At 45.0% G+C, this 23,473-nt stretch overlaps 2 protein-coding genes across 5 annotated transcripts in view; one reads left to right on the forward strand and one right to left on the reverse strand.

Moving 5' to 3' along the window:
* The first annotated feature begins 205 nt into the window (after nucleotides 1-205).
* CHRNB2 (cholinergic receptor nicotinic beta 2 subunit) lies at nucleotides 206-19,004 on the forward strand. Its single transcript, XM_058160732.1, has 7 exons — nucleotides 206-312; nucleotides 1,633-1,706; nucleotides 12,457-12,620; nucleotides 13,395-13,439; nucleotides 14,029-14,138; nucleotides 15,586-16,591; nucleotides 17,542-19,004. Exons 1-7 carry the CDS (start codon nucleotides 206-208, stop codon nucleotides 17,695-17,697), a joined length of 1,662 nt encoding a protein of 553 aa, XP_058016715.1. The 3' UTR covers nucleotides 17,698-19,004.
* A 1,222-nt stretch (nucleotides 19,005-20,226) lies between these two features.
* The window catches only part of ADAR (adenosine deaminase RNA specific), a 31,343-nt gene continuing 28,096 nt past the window's right edge, over nucleotides 20,227-23,473 (reverse strand). For all 4 annotated transcript variants that reach the window (XM_058160434.1, XM_058160433.1, XM_058160436.1 and 1 more), the window contains exon 15: nucleotides 20,227-22,675. In XM_058160434.1, coding sequence (XP_058016417.1) covers nucleotides 22,414-22,675 — 262 coding nt within the window. In that variant the 3' untranslated portion in view covers nucleotides 20,227-22,413. The remainder of the gene's footprint in view (nucleotides 22,676-23,473) is intronic.

Below are 23,473 nucleotides of genomic sequence, written 5' to 3' on the forward strand. Positions count from 1 at the left end.
GGGGCCCCCCGCGTCCCCCCACACCGCAAGATGGCGGCCGGGAAGGGCCCGCAGCCGGAAATGACGCCACGCCGCACGCCGCGCCCACAGCCGGGCGGCGCGCGCAGCCCCGGACCCGAGGAAGGAGGAGGAAGAGGCGGAGCCCCGGATTAAGACGGTGGGAGTGAAAAGCCCCGACTAGGCCTCAAACGCGGACTCCGTCGGCATGGAAACCGTCGCTTCCGGTCCTGGTTCCGGAAGAGCGGGCGCCATCTTGTCGACCATAGAGGCCACCTCCCTTTTCCCCCTTAAAAGTCTAGGAACGTCGGAAAGGTAGAGCGGCGTTGCCCGACGCATAGAGAGAGTTGGCTCTCCTCGAGGAAAGAAGGGCCTCGCTCGTTTTATTTCAGCGGCCCCTGCCGGATGAGAGAGGAAAAAGCTGGATTTTGTTCAGCTTGGAGGAGGAACTGTGGCTCTATTATCTCATGAACTGCTGAAATATTTGTAGATTTTTTTAAAAAAATGCATAATTGGGCTGAGATTAGACATTGTGTTGACTGGGAACAGGATTTTTCTACATCCTATAGATTTAAGACTGGTGGGGATGGGGATGGATGGTGGAGGAGCCCAATAATTTGCAGCGGATGTTGGACGGATTGTAGGCTGCAACCAGGGAATCCCATTCTTTAAAATTCAAGTATGCAAAACATAACACAACGCATAAGATCACAACGTGGCAGCGAACTGTATTTTAGCTTTATGGGACACTGCTCCAGAGCCCCAGACAGGCAGTTGCATAAACGTGACAAATTGTGCGTGGCAAGGAGAATAGAATAGAATAGAATAGAATAGAAAAGAAAAGAAAAGAAAAGAAAAGAAAACAGAATGGAACAAAATATATAAAAAATAAAATAGAATACAGAATAGAATAGAATATATATAGAAATAAAATAGAATACCAAATGCAACAAAATATATATAAAAAATAAAATAGAATACAGAATAGAACATAGAATGAAATAGAATAATAGGAGAGGATAGAATATATATAAAAATAAAATAGAATACAGAATAGAATAGATATAAAAATAAAATAGAATACAGAATGGAAAATAAAATAAAAAAGAATAGAATAGAATAGAATAGAATGTTGGAAGGGACCTTGGAGGTCTTCTAGTCCAACCCCCTGCTTAGGCAGGATACCCTACACCACTTCAGACAAATGGTTATCTAGCATCTTCTTTAAAACTTCCAGTGTTGGAGCATTCACAACTTCTGGAGGCAAGTAGTTCCACTGGTTAATTGTTCTAACTAATTAATGTAATTATAGCTATCAAATTTGTTAATCACATTACTATTATTTGGGACCAAAACGAATGACGCCCAGATGCCACACAGTTCATGTATTTAATATTTACACATACTTAAAAATTAAAAAAAGCTTACTTTTTTTAAAAAAAGGGGAGGGGGTGCGGAGAAAACTACAACCTTTGGCTTTTTCAGGTGGACACAATGTGTTGCAACAGCTGGGGGCGACACCTTTTTTTTGAGGGGTGGGGCTAACCCTTCAGCCCCCCTCACCCCACCCCGGGGACCTTTTTTTAAAAACCTCCAAACCTCATCAAACAATCCCCCCTTTGGGCTTTTTGTAAGTATTAATCTTGACGAGTTCTTAGCGACTCTCCTGGGCAATGCCCTTTCTGAGCCAGCTTGTCAGATGCAAGCCTGTAAAAGAAGAAAAAGTGTGAAAAGCTTAAAGTCTGAATTGAATATAAATGGCTTCCTTTTTAGAATAGAATAGAATAGAATAGAATAGAATAGAATAGAATAGAATAGAATAGAATAGAATAGAATAGAATAGAATTTTTATTGGCCAAGTGTGATTGGACACACAAGGAATTTGTCTTTGCTGCATATGCTCTCAGTGTACATAAAGGAAAAGATACCTTCATCAAGGTACAACATTTACAACACAATTGATGGTCAATATATCAATATAAATCATAAGGATTGCCAGCAACAAAGTTACAGTCATAGAGTCATAAGTGGAAAGAGATTGGTGATGGAAACTATGAGAAGATTAATAGTAGTGCAGATTCAGTAAATAGTTTGGCAGTGTTGATGGAATTATTTGTTTAGCAGAGTGATGGCCTTCGGGGAAAAACTGTTCTTGTGTCTAGTTGTTCTGGTGTGCAGTGCTCTATAGCGTCGTTTTGAGGGTAGGAGTTGAAACAGTTTATGTCCAGGATGCGAGGGATCTGCAAATATTTTCACGGCCCTCTTCTTGATTCGTGCAGTATACAGGTCCTCAGTGGAAGGCAGGTTGGTAGCAATTGTTTTTTCTGCAGTTCTAATGATCCTCTGAAGTCTGTGTTTTTCTTGTTGGGTTGCAGAACCGAACCAGACAGTTATAGAGGTGCAAATGACAGACTCAATAATTCCTCTGTAGAACTGAATCAGCAGCTCCTTGGGCAGTTTGAGCTTCCTGAGTTGGCGCAGAAAGAACATTCTTTGTTGTCCTTTTTTAATGATGCTTTTGATGTTAGCTGTCCATTTTAGATCTTGCGATAAGTAAGATCTAAAATGGACAGCTTTTTTAGTACATGGAGGAATCCATGATGCTCGTAGACGTAGATAGGATCATGATTATCCTGGTTATATTAATATTTACAGATATATTTTTTTAAAAAAGTTTTTTATTTATATTTTTTCAACAAACGATACACCATTCATTTTTCGGTGTGTCATCGGAGTACACATTTTTCTGCCCTCATATTCCTCATTTAACCATCATTTTCTTGCTACATTTCTACCTTGCTTTCACATTTTAATTTAATTTATTACAACATTTCCCCCAATTTTCTTACATTTATATTGATTTTTTATTTGTATCTGATCTCTGTCCATTGATAAAATTGCCCCCCTAGCCTGCAGTGCTCCGATTCTTCCTTTCCTTTCATTGCCAATGTCAAATCTATTCATTTCTGCACATTGCAATATTTTCTTAATAACCTCTCCCTTCTGTAGGGATTTTTTCTGCTTTCCGATTTTGTGCAAATACAATCCTCGCTGCAGTTATTACGTGTATAATCAAAGATACGTTTTCTTTACTATATTTCTCCGGTAAGATACCCAACAGGAACAGGTTTTAAGTTCAGGTTTTAAATCAATATGTTGTTGTATCATTTTCTCTAGCCATCTTTGAATTTTTACCCAATAATTTCTCCCTTCTGGACATGTCCACCATATAGGATAATATGATCCCGATCTCCAGTGATGGAGTGCCCACGATTTCTGAAGGCCAGCTGTCATTGTTTAATTGTAATTGATTGTACCACTTTGGTCACCCAAATCAAATCACCCCTGGATTTGAGAAGGCTTGACTAAACAAACAAACAAATCTTGAAAAACAAAAATAAAACTCTGAGGCCTGAACCTCAAGGTTAATTCTACCACATCTGCTTAAAAAAAAAAAGATTAGAATAAAATAGAACAGAATAGAATAAAGAGTAGAGTAGAGTAGAATAATAGACAATAGAGGAGAGGAGGGGAGGGGAAGCGGAGGGGAAGAGATGAGAAAATGGAATGGAATGGAGTAGAATTGACAATTTACAAGAAGAGAAGAGAGAATAGGTTAGGATAGGATAGGGTAGGGTAGGGTAGGGAATGGAATGGAATGGAATAGAATAGAATAGAATAGAATAGAATAGAATAGAATAGAATAGAATAGAGAGTAGAGTAGAGTAGAATGATAGAGGAGGGAGGGAAGGGGAGGGGAAGAGAAGAGAAGAGAAGAGAAGAGAAGAGTAAATGGAATAGGAATAGAGTAGGATTGACAATTGACGAGAATAGAATAGAATAGAATAGAATAGAACAGAATAGAACAGAAAATAGAACAGAGAATAGAATAGAGAATAGAATGTTGGAAGGGACCTTGGAGGTCTTCTAGTCCAACCCCCTGCTTAGGCAGGAAACCCTACACCCCTTCAGACAAAGGGGCATTCAGCAAAAAATCTTCTCTTTTGAACCATTTTAAGGACACTCTGTAAATGGCTTTTCCCCTTCAGCAGCTTTGCCTCTCACTAGAGAGACTAAAAATGCTTTTAAGTTGAACTGTTTTGTCTGCCGGCGATGTGGTTCCAGGGGAAAAGAGAAAATTTTTTTTAAAAAAGAGAGGGGGGGGATTTTCAATGCTCTCCAGATCTGCGCACGATCGGCCAGACCTTTCTGGCAAAGGGCGATTGAAGAGCATCCTCCTCGCACAAGCCATAGCAAGTCACGTTTCCTATATTGAATATCTTCGCTCCGCCGACACACAACCGCAGGGATGCTCTTGAAAAGCAGGAGTCATTTTATGAGGCAGCCTCCAAGTTTTATTTAGAAAAATAAAATAAAATAAAACCTCACCCATCTGCCCAGGAAGACGAAGGCTTGCTGGGATGACCCGGAACACTCTCTGCCAGGAAAATGAAAGGCAGCGATGAGAAGGAACAGCCATATTTTAATTTTTAGAACAGAACAGAACAGAATTAAGAATGAATAGAATGGAATAGCATAGAATAAAACAGAATAGAATTAAGAATGAATAGAATAGTATAGAATAGAATAGAAAAGAGCAGAACAGAATAGAATTAAAAATTAATAGAATAGAATAGAATTAAGAATGAATAGAATAGAATAGAACAGAATAGAATTAAAAATTAATAGAATAGAACAGAACAGAATTAAGAATGAATAGAATAGTATAGAATAGAATAGAATAGAACAGAACAGAATAGAATTAAAAATTAATAGAATAGAATAGAATAGAATTAAGAATGAATAGAATAGAATAGAAAAGAATAGAATAGAACAGAACAGAATTAAAAATTAATAGAATAGAACAGAACAGCATTAAGAATGAATAGAATAGAATAGAATAGAATAGAATAGAATAGAATAGAATAGAGAATGAATGAATGGAATAGAACAACAGAACAGAACAGAATAGAACAGAATAGAATAGAATTAAGAATGAATAGAATAGAATTGAATTGAATTGAATTAAGAATGAATAGAACAGAACAGAACAGAAAGGAAAATGTGGAATATAATAAATAGAATGGAATGGAATGGAATAGAATGGAATGGAATAGAATAGAATAGAATAGAATAGAATAGAATAGAATAGAATAGAATAGTATAGTTTATTGGCCAAGTGTGATTGGATACACAAGGAGTTTGTCTTTGGTGCATACGCTCTTCAGTGTACATAAAAAAATAAAATATATTCATCGAGAATCATAAGATACAACACTTAGTGATAGTCAAGGATACTAATAAGCAATCAAACCATACCAGGAAACAATAAAAACAATATAAGTTGTAAAGATACAGGCAACATGGATATAGCCATAAGTGGGAAGAGTTTGTTGTTGTTAGTTGCAAAGTCATGTTCGACCCATTGTGACCCCCTGGACAACATTCCTCCAGGCCTTCCTGTCCTCTACCATCCTGTGGAGTCCTTTTAATCTCACACCAACTGCTTCAGTGACTCCATCCATCCACCTCGTTCTCTGTCGTTCCTTTCTTCTTTTGCCTTCCATCGTTCCCAGCAATAGGTCTCTTCTCCAGGGAGTCCTTCCTTCTCCTTAGGTGGCCAAAGGATTTGAGTTTCCTCTTCAGGATCTGGCCTTCTAAAGAGCAGTCAGGGTTGATCTCCTCTAGGACTGACCGGTTGGATGGCCTCGCAGTCCAAGGGACTCGCAGGAGTCTTCTCCAGCACCAGAGTTCAAAGGCCTCCATTCTTTGGCACTCAGCCTTCCTTATGGTCCAACTTTCACAGCCATCCATTGCAACTGGGAAAACCATAGCCTTGACTAGACGCACTTTTGTTGGCAGGGTGGTATCTCTGAAGGTCGTCCAACGTTGATGGATCAAAAATTAAAATAGGACAGTCAAGAAGAAGGAATGTCCACAGGATCCGTGTGTTACACAACACAACCCTTTGGGGGTTTCCGTGTAAAAAGGAAGAGCAAAAATGCCAGCTGCCTTCCTTCCCGTGGCATGCTCCTCTGCACACAAACAGTTACACATCAGTGCCGACATTTAAATCTATTTGATGCTTCTTATATCTAGAAAGGGATGCAATGGCTCAGCGGCTTAAGGCGCTGAGCTTGTCGATGGAAAGGTCGGCAGTTTGAATCCCAAGTGCCGCGTAACGGGGTGAGCTCCCATGACTTGTCCCAGCTTCTGCCAACCTAGCAGTTCGAAAGCAGGTAAAAAAATGCAAGTAGAAAAATAGGGACCACCTTTGGTGGGAAGGGAAGAGCGTTCCGTGCGCCTTTGGCATTGAGTCATGCCGGCCACATGTCCACGGAGAGGTCTTCGGACAGCGCTGGCTCTTCGGCTTTGAAACGGAGATGAGCACCGCCCCCTAGAGTCGGGAACGACTAGCACATATCTAGAAAAGTCTGCATTGAGATTTCTAGGTATTGGCGAACAGCGCATGAAAAATCAGCTCTCCAAATAATCAGCAAAAGAGCTCCAAAGGTGGGCAGTGTGACTCTTTCCTTTCACACACACACACCCCAATTCATTCAAAGTTACCTAGGGTCCCCCCACCCCAAAGGCTTAGGATGTGCCTCCAACCCTATACAGCACAGCCGATGAGGGATCGTGAGAGCTGTAGTCCCAAACACTAAAATGGAGGGCGCCTGATGTGCCTCCCCTTCCCTCCCTCCCTCCCTCCCTCCCTCCCTCCCTCCCTCCCTCTGAGAGCCTCGTTTGGCTCCTTTTGTCTTCTCTCGAACCCAGGACCGCCGCTCATCAAGAAAGAGAGAGCAAAACTTCTACATAAAGCATCACGGCGGAACCGCCGATGTCTTCTTTCTGATTTGCCCTTCGGCCTTCGAACAAATGGGATGTAATTATCCGACTGATTCAAGACACCCATTCCTCCCCTGAGATTACACTCCACTCCCACAATCCCGGATCCACAAGGGAGCCCCCACCCCCCCAGATCCCTGATGCATTCCCTCTCCCCCCACCCCCCCACCCCGATGGCAGGAGAGGACAGCCAGCTCTTTGGGAGAAGCCAACTGGGCCTGCCGCAAGCCAGCAGAAGGAGCTGTTCCCCCACCCTACCCACCCCCACCCACCCCTTTCCGGCGCCAATGGGATGGCATCTTCCTTGCTGCGTCAAACGGAGGCGGTGATGCCAAGGCCTTGGGGAGGATACTTAATGTAGAGAGCCAGAAGCACCGGCGGGTCCAAGGAACAGCGGCTCGGCCTCCCGTTTTTTTTTCTGTGCATTGGGGTGAAGGAGGAGGAGAAGGAGGAGGAGGAGGAGGAGGAAGAAGAAAAGGAGAAGGAGGAAGAAGAAGAAAAGGAGGAGGAGGAGGAAGAAGAAGAGGAAGAAGAAGAAAAGGAGGAAGAAGAAAAGGAGGAAGAAGAAGAGGAGGAGGAGGAGGAGGAGGAAAAAGAAAAGGAGAAGGGGGTGGACGAGGAAGAGCAGCTGGCCCAGAGCTATTTCAGCACCACGGAGAGCGCAGTAGGCGAGCCGCTTGTATTTCAGCACCACGGACAGCGGCGCGGCCGGAAGAGCCCATCTTTTGAAGCGGGTAGGGGGGCAAAGACTGCAAAGGGCGACGCCCCCAGCCACCCAACTTGGAGACGCCCCCTTTCCCTGCCTTCCACCCACCTCCCCCCCCCCCAGCTTTACTGGAGCCTGGCTGCTGAAGGAGCTCCCCCCTGCCCCACAAGGGGTGAAAAAGGGAAGTTTGGTGGGAGCGGGGCGGAAGGAATGCTCCTTCCCGAAAGTAGACGATGAACCCAGCGTCCATGTCTCTCCTCGCCTGCCTCTGCCTCCTGGGGATGCTGAGAAGTAAGTGCACGGGTTTTCGGTACCCACCCACCCCCACACCTTTCGTCCCTGTAAATCCAAGGCTTTGTTTGAAATGGGATGAGGGCCTGGTCGTTCTCGCCTCCGAGCAGTGGAGAAAAGAATGGCTATTGTTAGTGGGCTCCCAGTGACTCTATTAACTCAAGGTTGCATAGGATTCTGGCCACTAGGCCCTTCTCCCTGGGGTTTGAGATGGGAAGGCCATATCAGGACTCCTAATTTTTTTTTTAGAATAGAATAGAATAGAATAGAATAATGGAATGAAGGAATAGCATAGAATAGAATAGAATAGAATAGAATAGAATGAAGGAATAGAATAGAATAGAATAGAATAGAATAGAATAGAATAGAATAGAATAGAATAGAATTTTATTGGCCAAGTGTGATTGGACACACAAGGAATTTGTCTTGGTGCATATGCTCTTACATAAAAGAAAAGATACGTTCATCATAGAATAGAATAAAATAGAATAGAATAATGGAATGAAGGAATAGAATAGAATAGAATAGAATAGAATAGAATAATGGAATGAAGGAATAGAATAGAATAGAATAGAATAGAATAGAATAGAATAGAATAGAATAGAATAGAATAATAGAATAGAGTAGAGTAGTAGACAATAGAAGAGGGGAAGAGAAGAGAAAATGGAATGGAATAAAGTAGAATTGATAATACGAGAATAGAATAAAATAGAAAATAGAAAAGAATTGAATGGAATAGAATAGAATAATAGACAATAGAGGAGGGGAAGGGAAGGGAAGAGAAGAGAAAATGGAATGTAATAGAGTAGAATTTACAATTTATGAGAATAGAATAGAGAATAGAATAGAATAGAATAGAATAGAATAGAATAGAATAGAATAGAATAGAATAGAATTACTACAGCCGTACTACATGGGTAAATAAGACTATAAGGGGCGTGCATAAGTGCACAAAAGTGCTTACCGTTCCTGTCCTATTGTTTTCTTTCATTATATGTGTTTATATATAATATTGTGACAAAATAATAAATAAATAAATAAATAAACAAACAAACAAACAAATAAATAAATAGATAGATAGATAGATAGACTTAGACAGCACGGTCAGAATTAGGCGTTCCGCAGATTGACAGCACGAGGGGGGGAAAACCGGTCTCTTTGAGAGGGAAAATAACTAGAAGGATCCAAGGAAAAACATCTTCTGGTCGTCAGCTTCCCCCAAAACAGATCCCAGCAATGTAGGAATCCCTCCCGTGGATCTTCCTTAAACAGATCGCATCTTTTTAGCTGCCCGGAGATCGTTCTGGCTTTCTGGCCATCCATCCCATCACACTGCTAGTCCTTAAGGGACCCTTGAGGTCTTCTCCTCGTTCCTGGGGAGGGGGGTCTCCCTGCCGTCTTTCTGCCCCAGGCGAGAGTTCATCCAACGGGGTGGGTGGGTGGGGGAGCAGCTTGGACTCCGATGTCCATGATGTGAACGATGGGCTTTGTAGCACCACCCTTTCTGGAAAGGTAATCTCTCTTCTTGTTTCAAATCGGTGGAGTTAGAAAAGAAAACAGCTTCGGCTAGGACAGGAAACAATATTTTTTTTTGGGGGGGGGAAAGAAATATATGATGTAGAAGATTAAAAAAGAGAGAGAGAGAGAGAGAGAACCGCATCATTTGAACCAGTTCAGACAGGAATTCCCCTTTCTTTGATGTTTCGTAGAATCGTGGAGAATCCTTACAGTCGGACACGACAACCTTAAGGGACCCTGGAGGTCTTCTAGTCCAGCCCGCAAATGACAATCCACAGGCAAACGGCTGTCTAACCGTTGCTGAAAACCCTTCAGGGATAGAGTCGCACAATCCCAGCAACCAGTTTGTTGTCCAGCGGCTTCCCAGCCCTCCCAGTAACAAAAAATCTTATTTCTCGCTTGCTTCAAACTGGTTCCTCTTCTTCCATTTAGCTAAACAGGCCCAGTTTTTTTAGACTCTTCCTCCTAAGCCCCCCACAAGCCCCTCACTCTCTCTCTCTCTCTCCTTGTCCTTCTCATCCCTTTTCCTCAGTTTCCTCCTTTGCGTTGATACAACCCAAACAGGACCAAAGAGATGCTCAGGTTTGGTTCCAGTGGGTTTCACACAACCCAGAAATTCACTCCCAAGGTTTTCATTTCAGTGGATTTTTTTTAATGTTTCCTGTCTTGGAAAAGACCAAAAAACTCAGTTGTTGGTTTTTGCGGCTGTTATGCAGGCAGATTTCTTCAGGCCAAGAGGCTCCTCAGGGCTATAGGCAAAAATGGAGATTTTGGATGGATTTCTCGGCATTCTTTCCTGAAATTCGAATGACGCCAGCCGACCACTTTCTTTTGGCAAACACGAGAGAAAGAAAGAGAGAGAGAGAGAGAGGGAGGGAGGGAGAAGGAAGAAGGGGGGAAGGGAGCGGGGAGAAAGAGAGAAAGAAACTGAAATAGAAAGAGAAAAAGAGAGGAAGAGAAAGAGAGAGAGAGACAGAAAGAAAGACAGAAAGAGAGAGAGGGAGAGAGAAAGAGAGACAGAAAGAGAAAGGCAGAAAGAGAGAGAGGAAGAGAAAGGCAGAAAGAGAGAGAGAAAGAGGAGAGGGACAGAAAGAGAAAGACAGAAAGAGAGAGAGAGACAGAGACAGAAAGAAAGACAGAAAAGAGAGGGAGAGGAAGGGGAGAGAAAGAGAAAGAAACAGAAAGAGAGGAAGAGAAAGAGAAAGACAGAAAGAAAGACAGAAAAAGAGAGCGAGTGGGAGGGAGACAGGGAGAGAGAGAAAGAAAGAGAGAGACAGAGAGAGGAAGAGAGAGAGAGAAAGAAAGAGAGAGAGGGACAGAAAAAGAGAGAGGGAGAGGGAGAGGGAGAGAGACAGAAAGACAGAGAAAGAGAGGGAGGGAGGGAGAGAGGGAGAGAGAGAATGAAAGAGAAAGACAAAGACAGAGAAAAAGAGAGGGACAGAAAGAGAGAGAGACAGAAAGAAAGAAAAAGAGAAGGAGAGGAAGGCGGGGGGGGGGGAAGAGAGAGAGAGACGGAGAGATTACTCACACTGGCCATTGGGGAATACCAAAGAGATCACAATCGGATTGCCGGAGAATCTAAATGAACCGTCCTCTTGCTTCCCAGTAGTATTTCAGGCAGCTATTTTTGGGGAAGGGAATTTCGGCTCTGGCCTGATTCTGTCAAGACTCTTCACTGACAAGGTTAATGAAGCCTCCAGCCTCCGAGGCAGTCTACCTTCCAACAGCTGCCCAGGATCACTCCGGCAGCCAGAGGCGGGGCAGCCGCAGCGCCTATACATTTAATGGGTAATAAATCAAGGATTAAAAAAAGAGTTCCCAGGCTGGAAATGAAAGGAGGAACAAAGGTGTTCTTGGGGACCTTCTGTACCGTTAAAAGATTCAGGATGCTATTTTTTTTGGTCCAGAATTGAGGGTGTAGCATCACTGGAGCTTTTTAAGAAGCGATTGGACAGTCATTTGTTCTGAAATGTCACGTCTAACTAAGAGAAGGGCTGGGGGGGGGTATAAGATGGCAGTCTTCCAATATTTGAGGGGGCTGCTGCCCCAAAGAAAACAGAGGTCAACCTCTTCGCCAAAGCACCAGAAGGCAGGACGAGAAGCGACGGATGGAAACCAATCAAGGAGAGAAGCAACCTGGAATGAAGGAGAAATTTCCTGACAGTGAGGACAATTAAACCAGTGGAACAGCTTGCCACCAGAAATCGTAGGTCCTCCAAATACCGGAGGTTTTCAGGATGAGATTGTCTGAAATGGTTGGCCGGGGGGGGGTTGGACTAGATGACCTCTAAGGCCCCTTCCAGCTCTGTTCTTCTTTATTCACGGTTCACAAAGTTTAGTGCTGGGAGGAAAACCGGGAGGTTTTTAAAAACGGACCGGACAACCATTTTCTTTTGTTTGTTTGTTTATAAAGTTTTTATTTTCTTTTAATACAAACGTTTTCACCTTTCGTTAGACAGCGTGTCATCTGAGTACATATTTTTGTGACAGTAGTGAGGCAGAGGAACAGGAGGAGCCTGTTCCTAATGCCCGCATGAGAAGAGCTGCCAGAAGGCAAGAGCAGCTCAAGCAAAGAGGACAACTCGGGAGTAAGACCAAGAGATGATTGGCTCCTCCCATAAGGCTTAAAAGACCAGCAATGGCATTTGGGCTCTTTGCTGGAAAACAACGTTGATCGTTTCATCTTGTTGCCTTTGTTTTGTCTCGGTGTCTTTTGAACGTTTGCCAAGAAAGGCCTTTGGCAGTTTGCCTAATTGGAGCAAGTTTGGTGATAGGACTGAGGAATTTGTGTTGGGAGGAATTTGCTTTCATTTAGTTTGGACTACACTGAGAATGAGTTAATTCTCAGCTGCGCTAATAAAGTTTGTTTGTTTTTACACTGACTGAGTTTCCTACTACCTACTTGGGCCGGGAGTGTCACAACAGTGGGCAGAGAAGGAACAAGGAGGCCCCAAGCCAAAAAAAATATAATAAAAATTAAAAAAAACCGGAGAGATTTGATACGAAAAGCCGAGTTCTAATCCTGCCCGCGTGCTCCGGTTTTGGAGAGCCGCAATCCGCGAGAAGGCGGCAGATTTCAACGGGCTTCTAACAAGACCCCCGTTTTCTTCCAGGGGGTCTGGGGACTGACACGGAGGAACGGTTGGTGGAACACCTCCTGGATCCGTCGCGGTACAACAAACTCATCCGTCCAGCCACCAACGGCTCCGAGTTGGTCACGGTGCAGTTGATGGTCTCGCTGGCTCAGCTGATCAGCGTGGTATTGTATTTGGTTTATTTCTTCAATACCCCAGGTTTTTTTTTTAATCTTTAATAAAGAAGTCAAGGCTGCGACCATGCCTAAGAGTTCTTCCTCCCCCTATTTTCCTCACGACAACAACCCTGTGAGGTGGGTTAGGCTGAGAGAGAGAGAAACTGGCTCAAAGTCACCCAGCTGGGTTTCAAGCCTAAGGCGGGACTAGAACTCGCCGTCTCCTGGTGATTGGCCCAAAGTTGACTTTCATGCCTAAGGCAGGACTAGAACTCGCTGTCTCCTGGTGATTGGCCCAAAGTCACCCAGCCGGCTTTCACACCTAAGACGGGACTAAAACTCAACGTCTCCTAGTGATTGGCGCAAAGCCACCCAGCCGGCTTTCACGCCTAAGGAGGGACTAGAACTCATTGTCTCCTGGTGATTGGCTCGAAGTCATCGTTGACTTTCATGCCTAAGGCGGGACTAGAACTCAACGTCTCATAGTGATTGGTCCAAAGTCACCCAGCTGATTTTCATGCCTAAGGCGGGACTAGAACTCACCGTCTCCTAGTGATTGGTCCAAAGTCACCCAGCTGATTTTCATGCCTAAGGCGGGACTAGAACTCACCGTCTCCTAGTGATTGGCCCAAAGTCACCCAGCTGCCTTTCATACCTGCTGGGTTTGGGGAGGGGGGAAACTGACCAGGGGTTTGGATTCTGCCTAGACCATGTCTATTCACTCTTGCTTTCTTTTTGGGGGGGGGGGTTCTTTGCTCTCCTCCCTCCCATTTCTACTTGTAGCACGAACGAGAACAGATCATGACTACGAATGTATGGCTAACCCAGGTAAGCCGCGTTTCCTCCTATTCCGGGTTCGTGCAGACAGACGTACCTCTAAGGGTTGGGTGAACAGATTGCACCGAACGATCAAGGATGCTGAAGGGCCAGAGAGGCATGAAGGGGGGGGGAGGGAGGAATCTGGAGGCCATCTAGACTAACCCCTCGGTTAATGGCGGGATCCACGCGGCAGAATTCCAATGAGGGATCTTTTCCGGTTGGAGCTTCTTCTCCAGGAAGGAGAGGCTCTCCAGAGGACACGTCTTCCATTGTTGAACCTCCATGGACGTTCAGAAGGTCTTCTAGGTCAGGGGTCTCCAACCTTGGTCCCTTGAAGACTTGTTGGACTTCAACTCCCAGAGTTCCTCAGCTCAGTCAGCTTTGCTGGCTGAGGGACTCTGGGAGTTGAAGTCCACAAGTCTTAAAAGGGACCAAGGTTGGAGACCCCTGTTCTAGGTCATCTAAGCCGTCCGAGCCAATTTTAAGGAAGGGATCCCCAAACCCAAGAAAAACGAGATGGGTTTTGGTAGGTGGGATCCATAGCTAACTTGAGTGATTGTCCTCGGAATATGGTTCTCCCGGTCTCCCTCCCTAACAGGAATGGGAAGATTACCGCCTGACGTGGAACCCCGAAGAGTTTGATGACATGAAGAAGGTGCGGCTGCCTTCCAAACACATCTGGCTACCGGATGTGGTGCTTTACAACAAGTAGGTAACCCAGAACGGTCGCGCCTAAACCGGGAGTTGCTCGGAACTCAGATTTCCCACGGGAGTAGCCTTCTAACTGGGGCGGTGTTGGGTCAACAAGGGTTGTGTGCCAAGTCAGTGAGAAGAGGGAGGTGTGTCTCTCTCTATCATCCTCGCTTATTTGAAGGAGAAAAAAATGGATTTTCAATTCCACGGCCAAATGAATCAATTTCCAAATCTCTCCTAGTCAATTTCATAGTGCTAATTAAAGAAAAAAAATACTGATTGTCAGAGATTGGGGCAATTCTTCCCTCAGTCTCTGGTCAATTCCACAGCCCAATTGAGTCAATTTCAGAATGCCTTCTAGTTAATTTCATAGTGCTAATTAAAGAAAAAAAATTCTGATTGTCAGAGATTGAGGCAATTCTTCCCTCAGTCTCTGGTCAATTCCACAGCCCAATTGAGTCAATTTCAGAATGCCTTCTAGTCAATTTCATAGTGCTAATTAAAGAAAAAAAATACTGATTGTCAGAGATTGAGGCAATTCTTCCCTCAGTCTCTGGTCAATTCCACAGCCCAATTGAGTCAATTTCAGAATGCCTTCTAGTTAATTTCATAGTGCTAATTAAAGAAAAAAAATTCTGATTGTCAGAGATTGGGGCAATTCTTCCCTCAGTCTCTGGTCAATTCCACAGCCCAATTGAGTCAATTTCAGAATGCCTTCTAGTCAATTTCATAGTGCTAATTAAAGAAAAAAAATTCTGATTGTCAGAGATTGAGGCAATTCTTCCCTCAGTCTCTGGTCAATTCCACAGCCCAATTGAGTCAATTTCAGAATGCCTTCTAGTCAATTTCATAGTGCTAATTAAAGAAAAAAACCCTGATTGTCAGAGATTGGGGCAATTCTTCCCCGAGTTTCGGGGCAATTCTTCCCTGAGCCTCTGGTCAATTCTACAGCCCATCTTAGTCAATTTCAGAATGCCTTCTAGTCAATTTCACAGCATCAATAGGAAAGATCCCTGGATTCATTTCTCCTCCAGTTTGGATTACAGCTAGTCCTTGACTTATAACCATTCATTCAGTGACTGGCCGAAGTTGTAACAGCACTGAAAAAAAAAGAAAAAGATTTGTGACTGTTTTTCACACATACGACCGTTGTAGGGTCCCCGTGGTCACACAATCAAAATCCGGACGCTTGGCAACCGACTCATATTTATGACGGTCGCAGTGTCCCAGAGTCACGTGATCCCCTTTGGCGACCTTCTAGCAAAGGTCAAGGGGAAGCCAGGTTAACTTAACAACCGCATCAGGAACGGTGGTGAAAATGGGACGATGTTCAAATTAACAAATATCTCGCTTAGCCGTTGAAATTTTGGGCTCCGTGACGGTCGTTAAGTCAAGGACCGCGCGCGTGGAAAAATTCAGCTTTGATCTCAATTTGACGTCTTCTGGTCTTTCCCGTCTCCAGCGCGGATGGAATGTACGAGGTGTCCTTCTACTCCAACGCGGTGGTCTCCTACGACGGAAGCATCTTCTGGCTCCCGCCGGCCATCTACAAGAGCGCTTGTAAGATCGAAGTCAAACACTTCCCCTTCGACCAGCAAAACTGCACCATGAAGTTCCGCTCGTGGACGTACGACCGGACGGAGATCGACCTGGTGCTGAAGAGCGAAGTGGCCAGCTTGGATGACTTCACTCCCAGCGGCGAGTGGGACATCATCGCTCTGCCGGGACGCCGCAACGAGAACCCCAACGACTCGACCTACGTGGACATCACCTACGACTTCATCATCCGCCGGAAGCCGCTGTTCTACACCATCAACCTCATCATTCCTTGCATTCTGATCACTTCCTTGGCCATCTTGGTCTTCTACTTGCCCTCCGACTGCGGCGAGAAGATGACCCTCTGCATCTCGGTTCTTCTGGCCCTCACCGTCTTCCTGCTCCTCATCTCCAAAATCGTGCCCCCGACCTCGTTGGATGTGCCCTTGGTCGGCAAGTATCTCATGTTCACCATGGTGCTGGTCACCTTCTCCATCGTCACCAGCGTCTGCGTTCTCAACGTTCACCACCGTTCTCCCACCACCCACACCATGCCTCCCTGGGTCAAGGTGGTCTTCCTGGAGAAGCTGCCCACCTTGCTCTTCCTCAAACAGCCCCGCCAGAGCTGCGCCCGTCAACAGCTGCGGCAGAAACGGCAGAGCCAGGAACGGGCGTTGGGCAGCTTCTTCCTGAAAGGAGGGACCCACTCCTGCACCTGCTACGTCAATCCGTCCACCGTCAAGAAGTTCGGGACAGGGAGCAGCAGCGGACGGACCTTCACCGAAAGCTCAGATGGGGGGGTCAACGGTTTTCGGGAGAGGATGGGCCAAGGGGTGCCCGAGCACGAAGCCTGCTGCTGCGGGTTGGAGGAGGCAATCGACGGGGTGCGCTTCATCGCGGACCACATGAAGAGCGAAGACAATGACCAGAGTGTAAGTCGGCCGAGGGAGAGGTCAGAAAATGAGGACATTTGCTCTGAGAAACGTTTGAGGGTTTGTCGGAGGCTGCTAGAACTGTGTTTCTCTACCAAGAGTGATGGACTTCAACTCCCAGAGTTCTTCGGCCACATGCAATTCATGCATGGAACTCTGGGAGTTGAAGTCCATACATTATAAAATTTGCTGGCTGGGGAATTCTGGGAGTTGAAGTCCACAGATTATAAAGCATGCTGGCTGGGGAATTCTGGGAGTCCAAATATTATAAAGCATGCTGGATGAGGAATTCTGGGAGTTGAAGTCCAAATATTATAAAACATGCTGGCTGGGGAATTCTGGGAGACCAAATATTATAAATCATGCTGGCTGAGGAATTCTGGGAGTTGAAGTCCAAATATTATAAAGCATGCTGGCTGGGGAATTCTGGGAACTGAAGTTCACAGCTCTTAAAAGTTGCAATGGTTGAAAAACAGTATTCTAGGAGATTCAAGGTTTCCAGTAAGCGGCATAAAAGCTATAGAGCCAGTTTGTCTCGTGGTGAAGGTGCTGGCTTGGAAACCGGGCGATGGTAGAGTTATAGTTCTGCTTTAGGCGTGAATCCAACCGGGTGACCTTGGATATTTCTCTCTTCCTGTCCTAGGCATAAAACAGTGGCCAAATCTTTCGGAAAATATTGCCAAGAAACCTGCAGGAATTTATCCAGTCACCCTTAAATCATTTTCTTGTCTTTCTTTTTTAAAAAAAAATACATTCGTGAAAAATAGCACCCTAAGCAGAAATGTTTGATGTGCGGTAGTGGGGGAAAAAAATTGCATTAGTTTTAGTCTTACTTTTGGCTCCAATAAGCCAAGACAATACCCGTCGCCACCACTAGAGGGCGGTAGGAGGCAGTTTACAAGCCAGATCCACTAGAGGGCGCTAATCCCCATTTGTTGTCTCCTTTGTAGGTCAGCGAGGACTGGAAATACGTGGCGATGGTGATCGACCGCCTCTTCCTGTGGATCTTCATTTTTGTCTGCGTCTTTGGTACCATCGGCATGTTCCTGCAGCCTCTCTTCCAGAACTATACCACCAATTCCCTCTTGCAAATCAACCATAACTAGCCCCACCTCGGATGGTGGCCGAGGGTGGACTTCTCCTGCCCTCAGGAGGGAGAGAGAAAAGGACACCCACCGTGTCTCCTAGGAAGGGGACAACCCATCTCCTGGGGCTACCAAGAGGTAACCAAAGACCTTTCAGCCATCCATCTCTTGGCCCTGGGTTGAAGGCCAGGAAGACAAGACGACTTGAGGAGAACCTCAACGAGTTCTGGAAGGGGTTCGTTGCTTTGGGAAGCCCTAGGGACCAATGGGATGACCCGGTCAACCAGGTTGGTGGACTTTCTTGGCACCAAGTGTTCATCTGCCCGACGGGGACCATCTTCAGTAGCAAGGAACAGCTGAGAAAGGAAGTTCTCCTACCCAAGAGATGGTCAAACCATGTTCCTTGCGGCCATGAGGTCCTTCCAAGAGGTGGCCCTTGGGAGGATAGCCCAAATCTTTTAAGGAAGAAACTTGACCCCAACAAGGATGGGAAGTCCTCCCCTTTCAGAGCAGAAGGTGACAATGGACCAAAGATGGTAGAGATACCTTCTGCAGTTTCACTGCCGTCGGGCATTTTAGATTAGTTCTCCTCTCCTGAACAAACCCATGGCTTAGACCAGTTCTGGAGTATTAGCTCCCAACTCAGGAAAAATATATATATATATATAGATATTTATGTTTATATCCATCTTTCCTGGATTTCTCCATGAAGCTGCAGAAGAAGAACAGGCTTTGCAGCGGCCAAATAATGGTCAACAGGTTTGGTTAGCTTGGACAATCCTTGTTTGTTGAAGGGAAGACAAACCATGAAAGGCGTTGACCACTAGGTCTGCAAAACTCTTTAAGACGGGGGTGGGGGAAGGCGGGGGATGAGTTTCCAACCACATGGAAGGTTTTGCTGCCGAACAATCGACAGGTAGTCCTCAAACATACGACTACGATCGGAATCAATTTTTGAATCACCATTGTTAAGCAAATCCGGGTTTCGCTTTTAACTTCGTTGGTCAGGACTGTCGCAAACGGGAGATCGCGTGACTCTGGGAACACGTCGATTGTCGTAAATACACGCATTAAGTCATTAAGTGCGAGGATTGGTCATTCAAAATCCTTTTTCCAGCGGCGTAACTTTGAACGGTCAGTCGTTAAGTTGAGGACTACCTGTGTTTGCCATTTTTAAAATCCTGGTGGGCAGGATGAACTGGCGGGTGAGATTTCGTGACCTGCCGGCGAGGACGGATGTCCGAGACGGAGCGAGAAAAAAAAAATAGGTTTGGGCAGAAGTGAAAGTTTTTGACTTGTCTTCCCGTTCTCGTACCCTCTCCGACCAATGTTAGCGTTGAAATAACAATAAAAATAGATCACCTGACAGGAGGTGTGTCTTTTGATGAGGCTGCTATGGGGTGGGTATTTGGGGAGGGGGGCCACATGGAGAGAGGGAAACTGAGTGGTGGGGTGGCCTAGAAGTGGAGTTCTCTCCTCACAATCAGGAGGCTGTGAGTTCAATCCTAGGTAGAGGCAGATGTTTTTCTCTCTGGGCACAATAAGAATATTATCTGCTGAACAAAACTCCGCCCTGGCAACAGGAAAAGCATCCGGCCAGTAAAACACTCCGCTAGTTCCATTCAGTTGGCCAGACTCCACCCCGCAAGGGATTATCGGGTCGTTAAAAGAGGATGATGGTGAGGGGGAAATTGATCATCTGGCTTGCAATGAAGTCACAGAAATGGTTATTTTTTTTGCAAACGATCGGGTCATTTTGGCCCCGTTAAAAAGTGCAAAGAACCGGGTGGCGATGCTCAGGATAAACCAGAGTTTCTCAACTTTGGGATCTTTTGAAATTGCTTGGACTTCAACTTCCAGACTCCCCAGCCAGCATGAGTAGAGATGGGAAGGCCTGGGGAAAAAGAAAGTTTTTTTTCCCCCCCAAAAGGTTTTGGGGAAAAAACTTAAGCCTCCCCACCCCCCAATTTTTTCAGTTTTTTTTCCCAGGCTTTCCCATATCAATTTAAAACGTGTACTCCCAATTCCCAGAAAACCCACACGCATTTGTGGGACTTCAACTCCCAGAATGCCAATGGCTGGCTGGGGAATTCTGGGAGTTGAAATCCGGACATCTTACAAAGTACGTTGAGAACTTTGCTCTTAAAGACCAAAGTTTATGTTCGATTCACTGCCATTGTTAAAAGTTTGTTTGAGTGAATCGGGTCGCAAAAGGGGATGTCCTGAATTTGGTTCACGTGATTGTGGGGAAATGCTACAACGGTCGTTAAGTGTGAAAAGACAAGCCCAAGTCCCGTTTTTTTCAGCGCCCATGTAACGCCGGTCGTTAAATGAACGGGTTATAAGTCGAGGACTCCCTTACATTGTGCTCCCAAGAAAACCAGTGAGGCATAACATGGACAAAATTGGCCCCTTGGCTTAAATTTGGTAAAAACTCTCTTTTGCGGCTACCAATCAGAGATCTTTTCTCAACGATAAACCACGATTAAGCCTCCTTGCGTTCGTCTGAAAAAAAAAACACACACATACACATGGGGGAAAAACAGTCGCTACAGAAAAAAAAATTCTCTTTTATTTCAGGCAGAATGCAATGACTTCAGTCCATCCAAATGAAAGGATCTGGAAAAGGAACGCAACACGGACTCGTTCAATTAAAAAAAAAAAAAGTGGGTGGGGGAAGAATGAGGGAAGGGAGGAACGAACCATTATTACACGAGGAGGGTAGAATCTGAAGTAGGTTTCCTTGCTGGTGGGGCGGTATCGCAACAGAAGGGGGGGGGACGATGGGGGTAAGGGAAACATTGGGAAGAGAAGGCTCCAGTTTTTGATTTTTTTTTTTAAAAAAAAAGAAAAGTAGATTTACAGCAATGCTGGCTTAGCGCTAGGTAGGGGCGACGGGAACCCCAATCGTGGTTAAAAGGGATGGAGGATTATGAAAATATCTCTTCGTTTTCGTTTAAGGTAGAGAAAAACGGATTAAGGTAGAGAACCATTTTTCTCTTCGTTTAAAGTGGGGTGTGTGTGGGTGTCTCCCGATGCGGCCCCTTTAAGACTGGGGGGGGGGACTTCAACTCCCAGAATTCAATTGGGAGTTGAAGTTCTCCCCCAGTCTTAAAGGGGCCGTGCGTCGGAAAACACCCCCCCCCTCCTCCGTGTTAAGGAAACAACAGTTTAAGTAGATGCACCCAAGGAGAAAGTGGAAACTTGCATAAATACATTTAAAAGGGACACGTAAATTATCAATTATCCGGGGGGGATTTTGAGAGGCCCACGGTGGCTACCTGCAGGGAATTTGAAAAGGGGGGGGGGAAATGCAATTTGGTCCCATCACAGACCCCAGACCCTCATTTCAAGCGGCCCCACCGGATGTCAAGGCTCTGAAAACGCTCCTGGTTCCACGAATTAAAAGAGAAGGAAATCTCTAAAATTTTGTCCGACTTTTGCGCACGAAGACAATATCCGCAGGATGGGGACAAGGGGGGAAAATATTTTTTTTAAAAAAATTAGCTGGGGAGTGGGGTGGGGGTGGGGCTGGGTTTTGCCCGCTCTGGAGACACACTACTCTCCGGGGGTTGATATCTACGAGGAAGATTTCAAGTTTGGAGTTTTCAGCTTCTCCGTTTTGAAATCTCCCCAAATTTCTGTAAAATTTGGATTTGCTGGCTAAAGAAAGGAGAAACTACGGGGAAAGAGGGCAACCGCACAACCACTGACTCTGTGGTTGGTTAAAAAAAAAAAAAAAATCCACCAGGACAGGCAGATCTTGACACCATCCCTTGGGCCACAGGTTCGAGTCCTCGGTCAAAAAACTCGGACGTGGGAGGGTTAAGTGGAAATTTCCCTCAAAGTTTCAATTTCCCAAGGTAAAGAAACTCGGGGGAAAAAAAAAAACTAAAAACCCCGGGACGGAAAAGAACGAAACGAAAAATGTATGAATGCAAAGAAGCTACCAGTGTGCCAACTTCACAGTTTGAAAAGAAAGGTTCCGATAATAATGATTTGGGGGTGTTTTATTTATTTTTTTTGGTCGCCACCCCCCCACCCCCCCAAAAAAAAGTAGGTAGGAAGGAAGGAAGGAAAGAAGGAAGAGAGAAAGAGATAAGGAAGGAAGGATGGAAGGAACACAAAAAGGAAGACAGAGAAAGAGATAGGGAAGGGAGGAAAGAAGGAAGGAAGGAAGAAAGGAAGAAGTAAGGAAGACAGAGAAAGATAAGGAAGGGACGTGAAAGAAGGAAGACAAAGAAAGGGAAAGGAAGTAAGGCGGAGAAAAATGAATGGATGGAAGAAGACAGATAAGGAAGGAAGGAAGATAGAGAAGGCAGGAAGGAGAAAAAGGGAAGGAAGGAGGAAAAGAGGAATGCTGGTGGATTTCTTGTTCCCTCGAGCCCAACTTTTTGGATCACGCCTCTGCAAATCCATGCTGAACGAAGGGAGGAGGGATTTAAAAGAGAGGAGGAGGGGGAGGAGGAGGGAGGGAGAGGAAGGAAAGGCCCTTGGCCCAACCAAATTAAAACACCTTGCCACTCGAAATTGGTCAGGACGTCCGGCTCTGAAACCGCTGCCTGAAAACACATTCCTTTGTTCCGTTAAAAACGACCCCAAATGGCCAGCTCCAAATCTAAAAAAATTAAGTCCTCCTTTTCTTTTTTCCTCCCTCAGCTTCTGCAGAAAATAAAAATTGAAAAACGAGGTGGGGGTGGGGTGGGAAATATATATATATATCTATCTATATATATCTCACAGGGACGGAGGAGGGGCAGCGGGTTCCGGCAGGACGAAGGTCTTCTCTTCCTGGGGTTTGCAGATCCAGCTCCCGTAGCCCATTTCTTGCAGGCCCCAAAAGAACTGCTGCTTGGCACTCTGGTAGTCGACGGCCGACTCTTTGGCCTCCGAGTAGACGGTGAACTTCTTGAGGTCTTCCCGAACCATCTTGGTGCAAAGCAGCCGGAAAAGTTGGAAGAGGCTCTGCTTGGAGACGCGCGAAATATCCAGTTTGGGCCTGAGGAGGAGGAGGAGGAGGAAGAAGGAGGCGGCTTTTCTTAATCCAAACCATTCAAGAAAGGCAATAATAACAATGGAATGGAATAGATTAGAATAGAATAATGGAATGAAGGAATAGGAGTAGAGTTGAGTTGAGTTGAGTTGAGTTGAGTTGAATAGAATAGAATAGAATAGAATAACAGAATGAAGGAATAGAATAGGAATAGAATAGTAGAATAGAGTAGAATAGGATAGAATAGAATAGGATAGGATAGAATAACAGAATGAAGGAATAGGAGTAGAATTGAGTTGAATAGAATAAGATAGAATAGAATAGAATAGAATAGAATAGAATGGAATGGAATAGAATAGAATAGAATAACAGAATGAAGGAATAGATTAGGAGTAGAGTAGAGTAGGATAGGATAGGATAGGATAGGACAGGCCAGGATAGGATAGGATAGGATAGAATAACAGAATGAAGGAATAGAATAGGAATAGAATAGTAGTAGAGTAGAGTAGAATAGGATAGAATAGAATAGAATAGAATAGAATAGAATAAGGAATAGAATAGAAATAGAAATGGACAAAAGTGTGATTGGACACACAAGGAATTTCTCTTTGGTGCAAAATCACCATCGGTCAATTGCGAAAGGCAGCAGGACTTGGGAGCAGCTTAAATCCTGCGACGAGACCTTTAATCCCACCAAAGGCCAACCTCTGCCCATCCCCAGGTCCTTGGGAAGGACTTCATAAGTGGATAAAAAACGCCAACGGAGCTCGACGGGACCTTGGAGGCCTTCTAGTCCAACCCCAC

This window comes from Ahaetulla prasina, chromosome 17 (assembly GCF_028640845.1).
Source record: "Ahaetulla prasina isolate Xishuangbanna chromosome 17, ASM2864084v1, whole genome shotgun sequence".
NCBI classification, from domain to species: domain Eukaryota; kingdom Metazoa; phylum Chordata; class Lepidosauria; order Squamata; family Colubridae; genus Ahaetulla; species Ahaetulla prasina.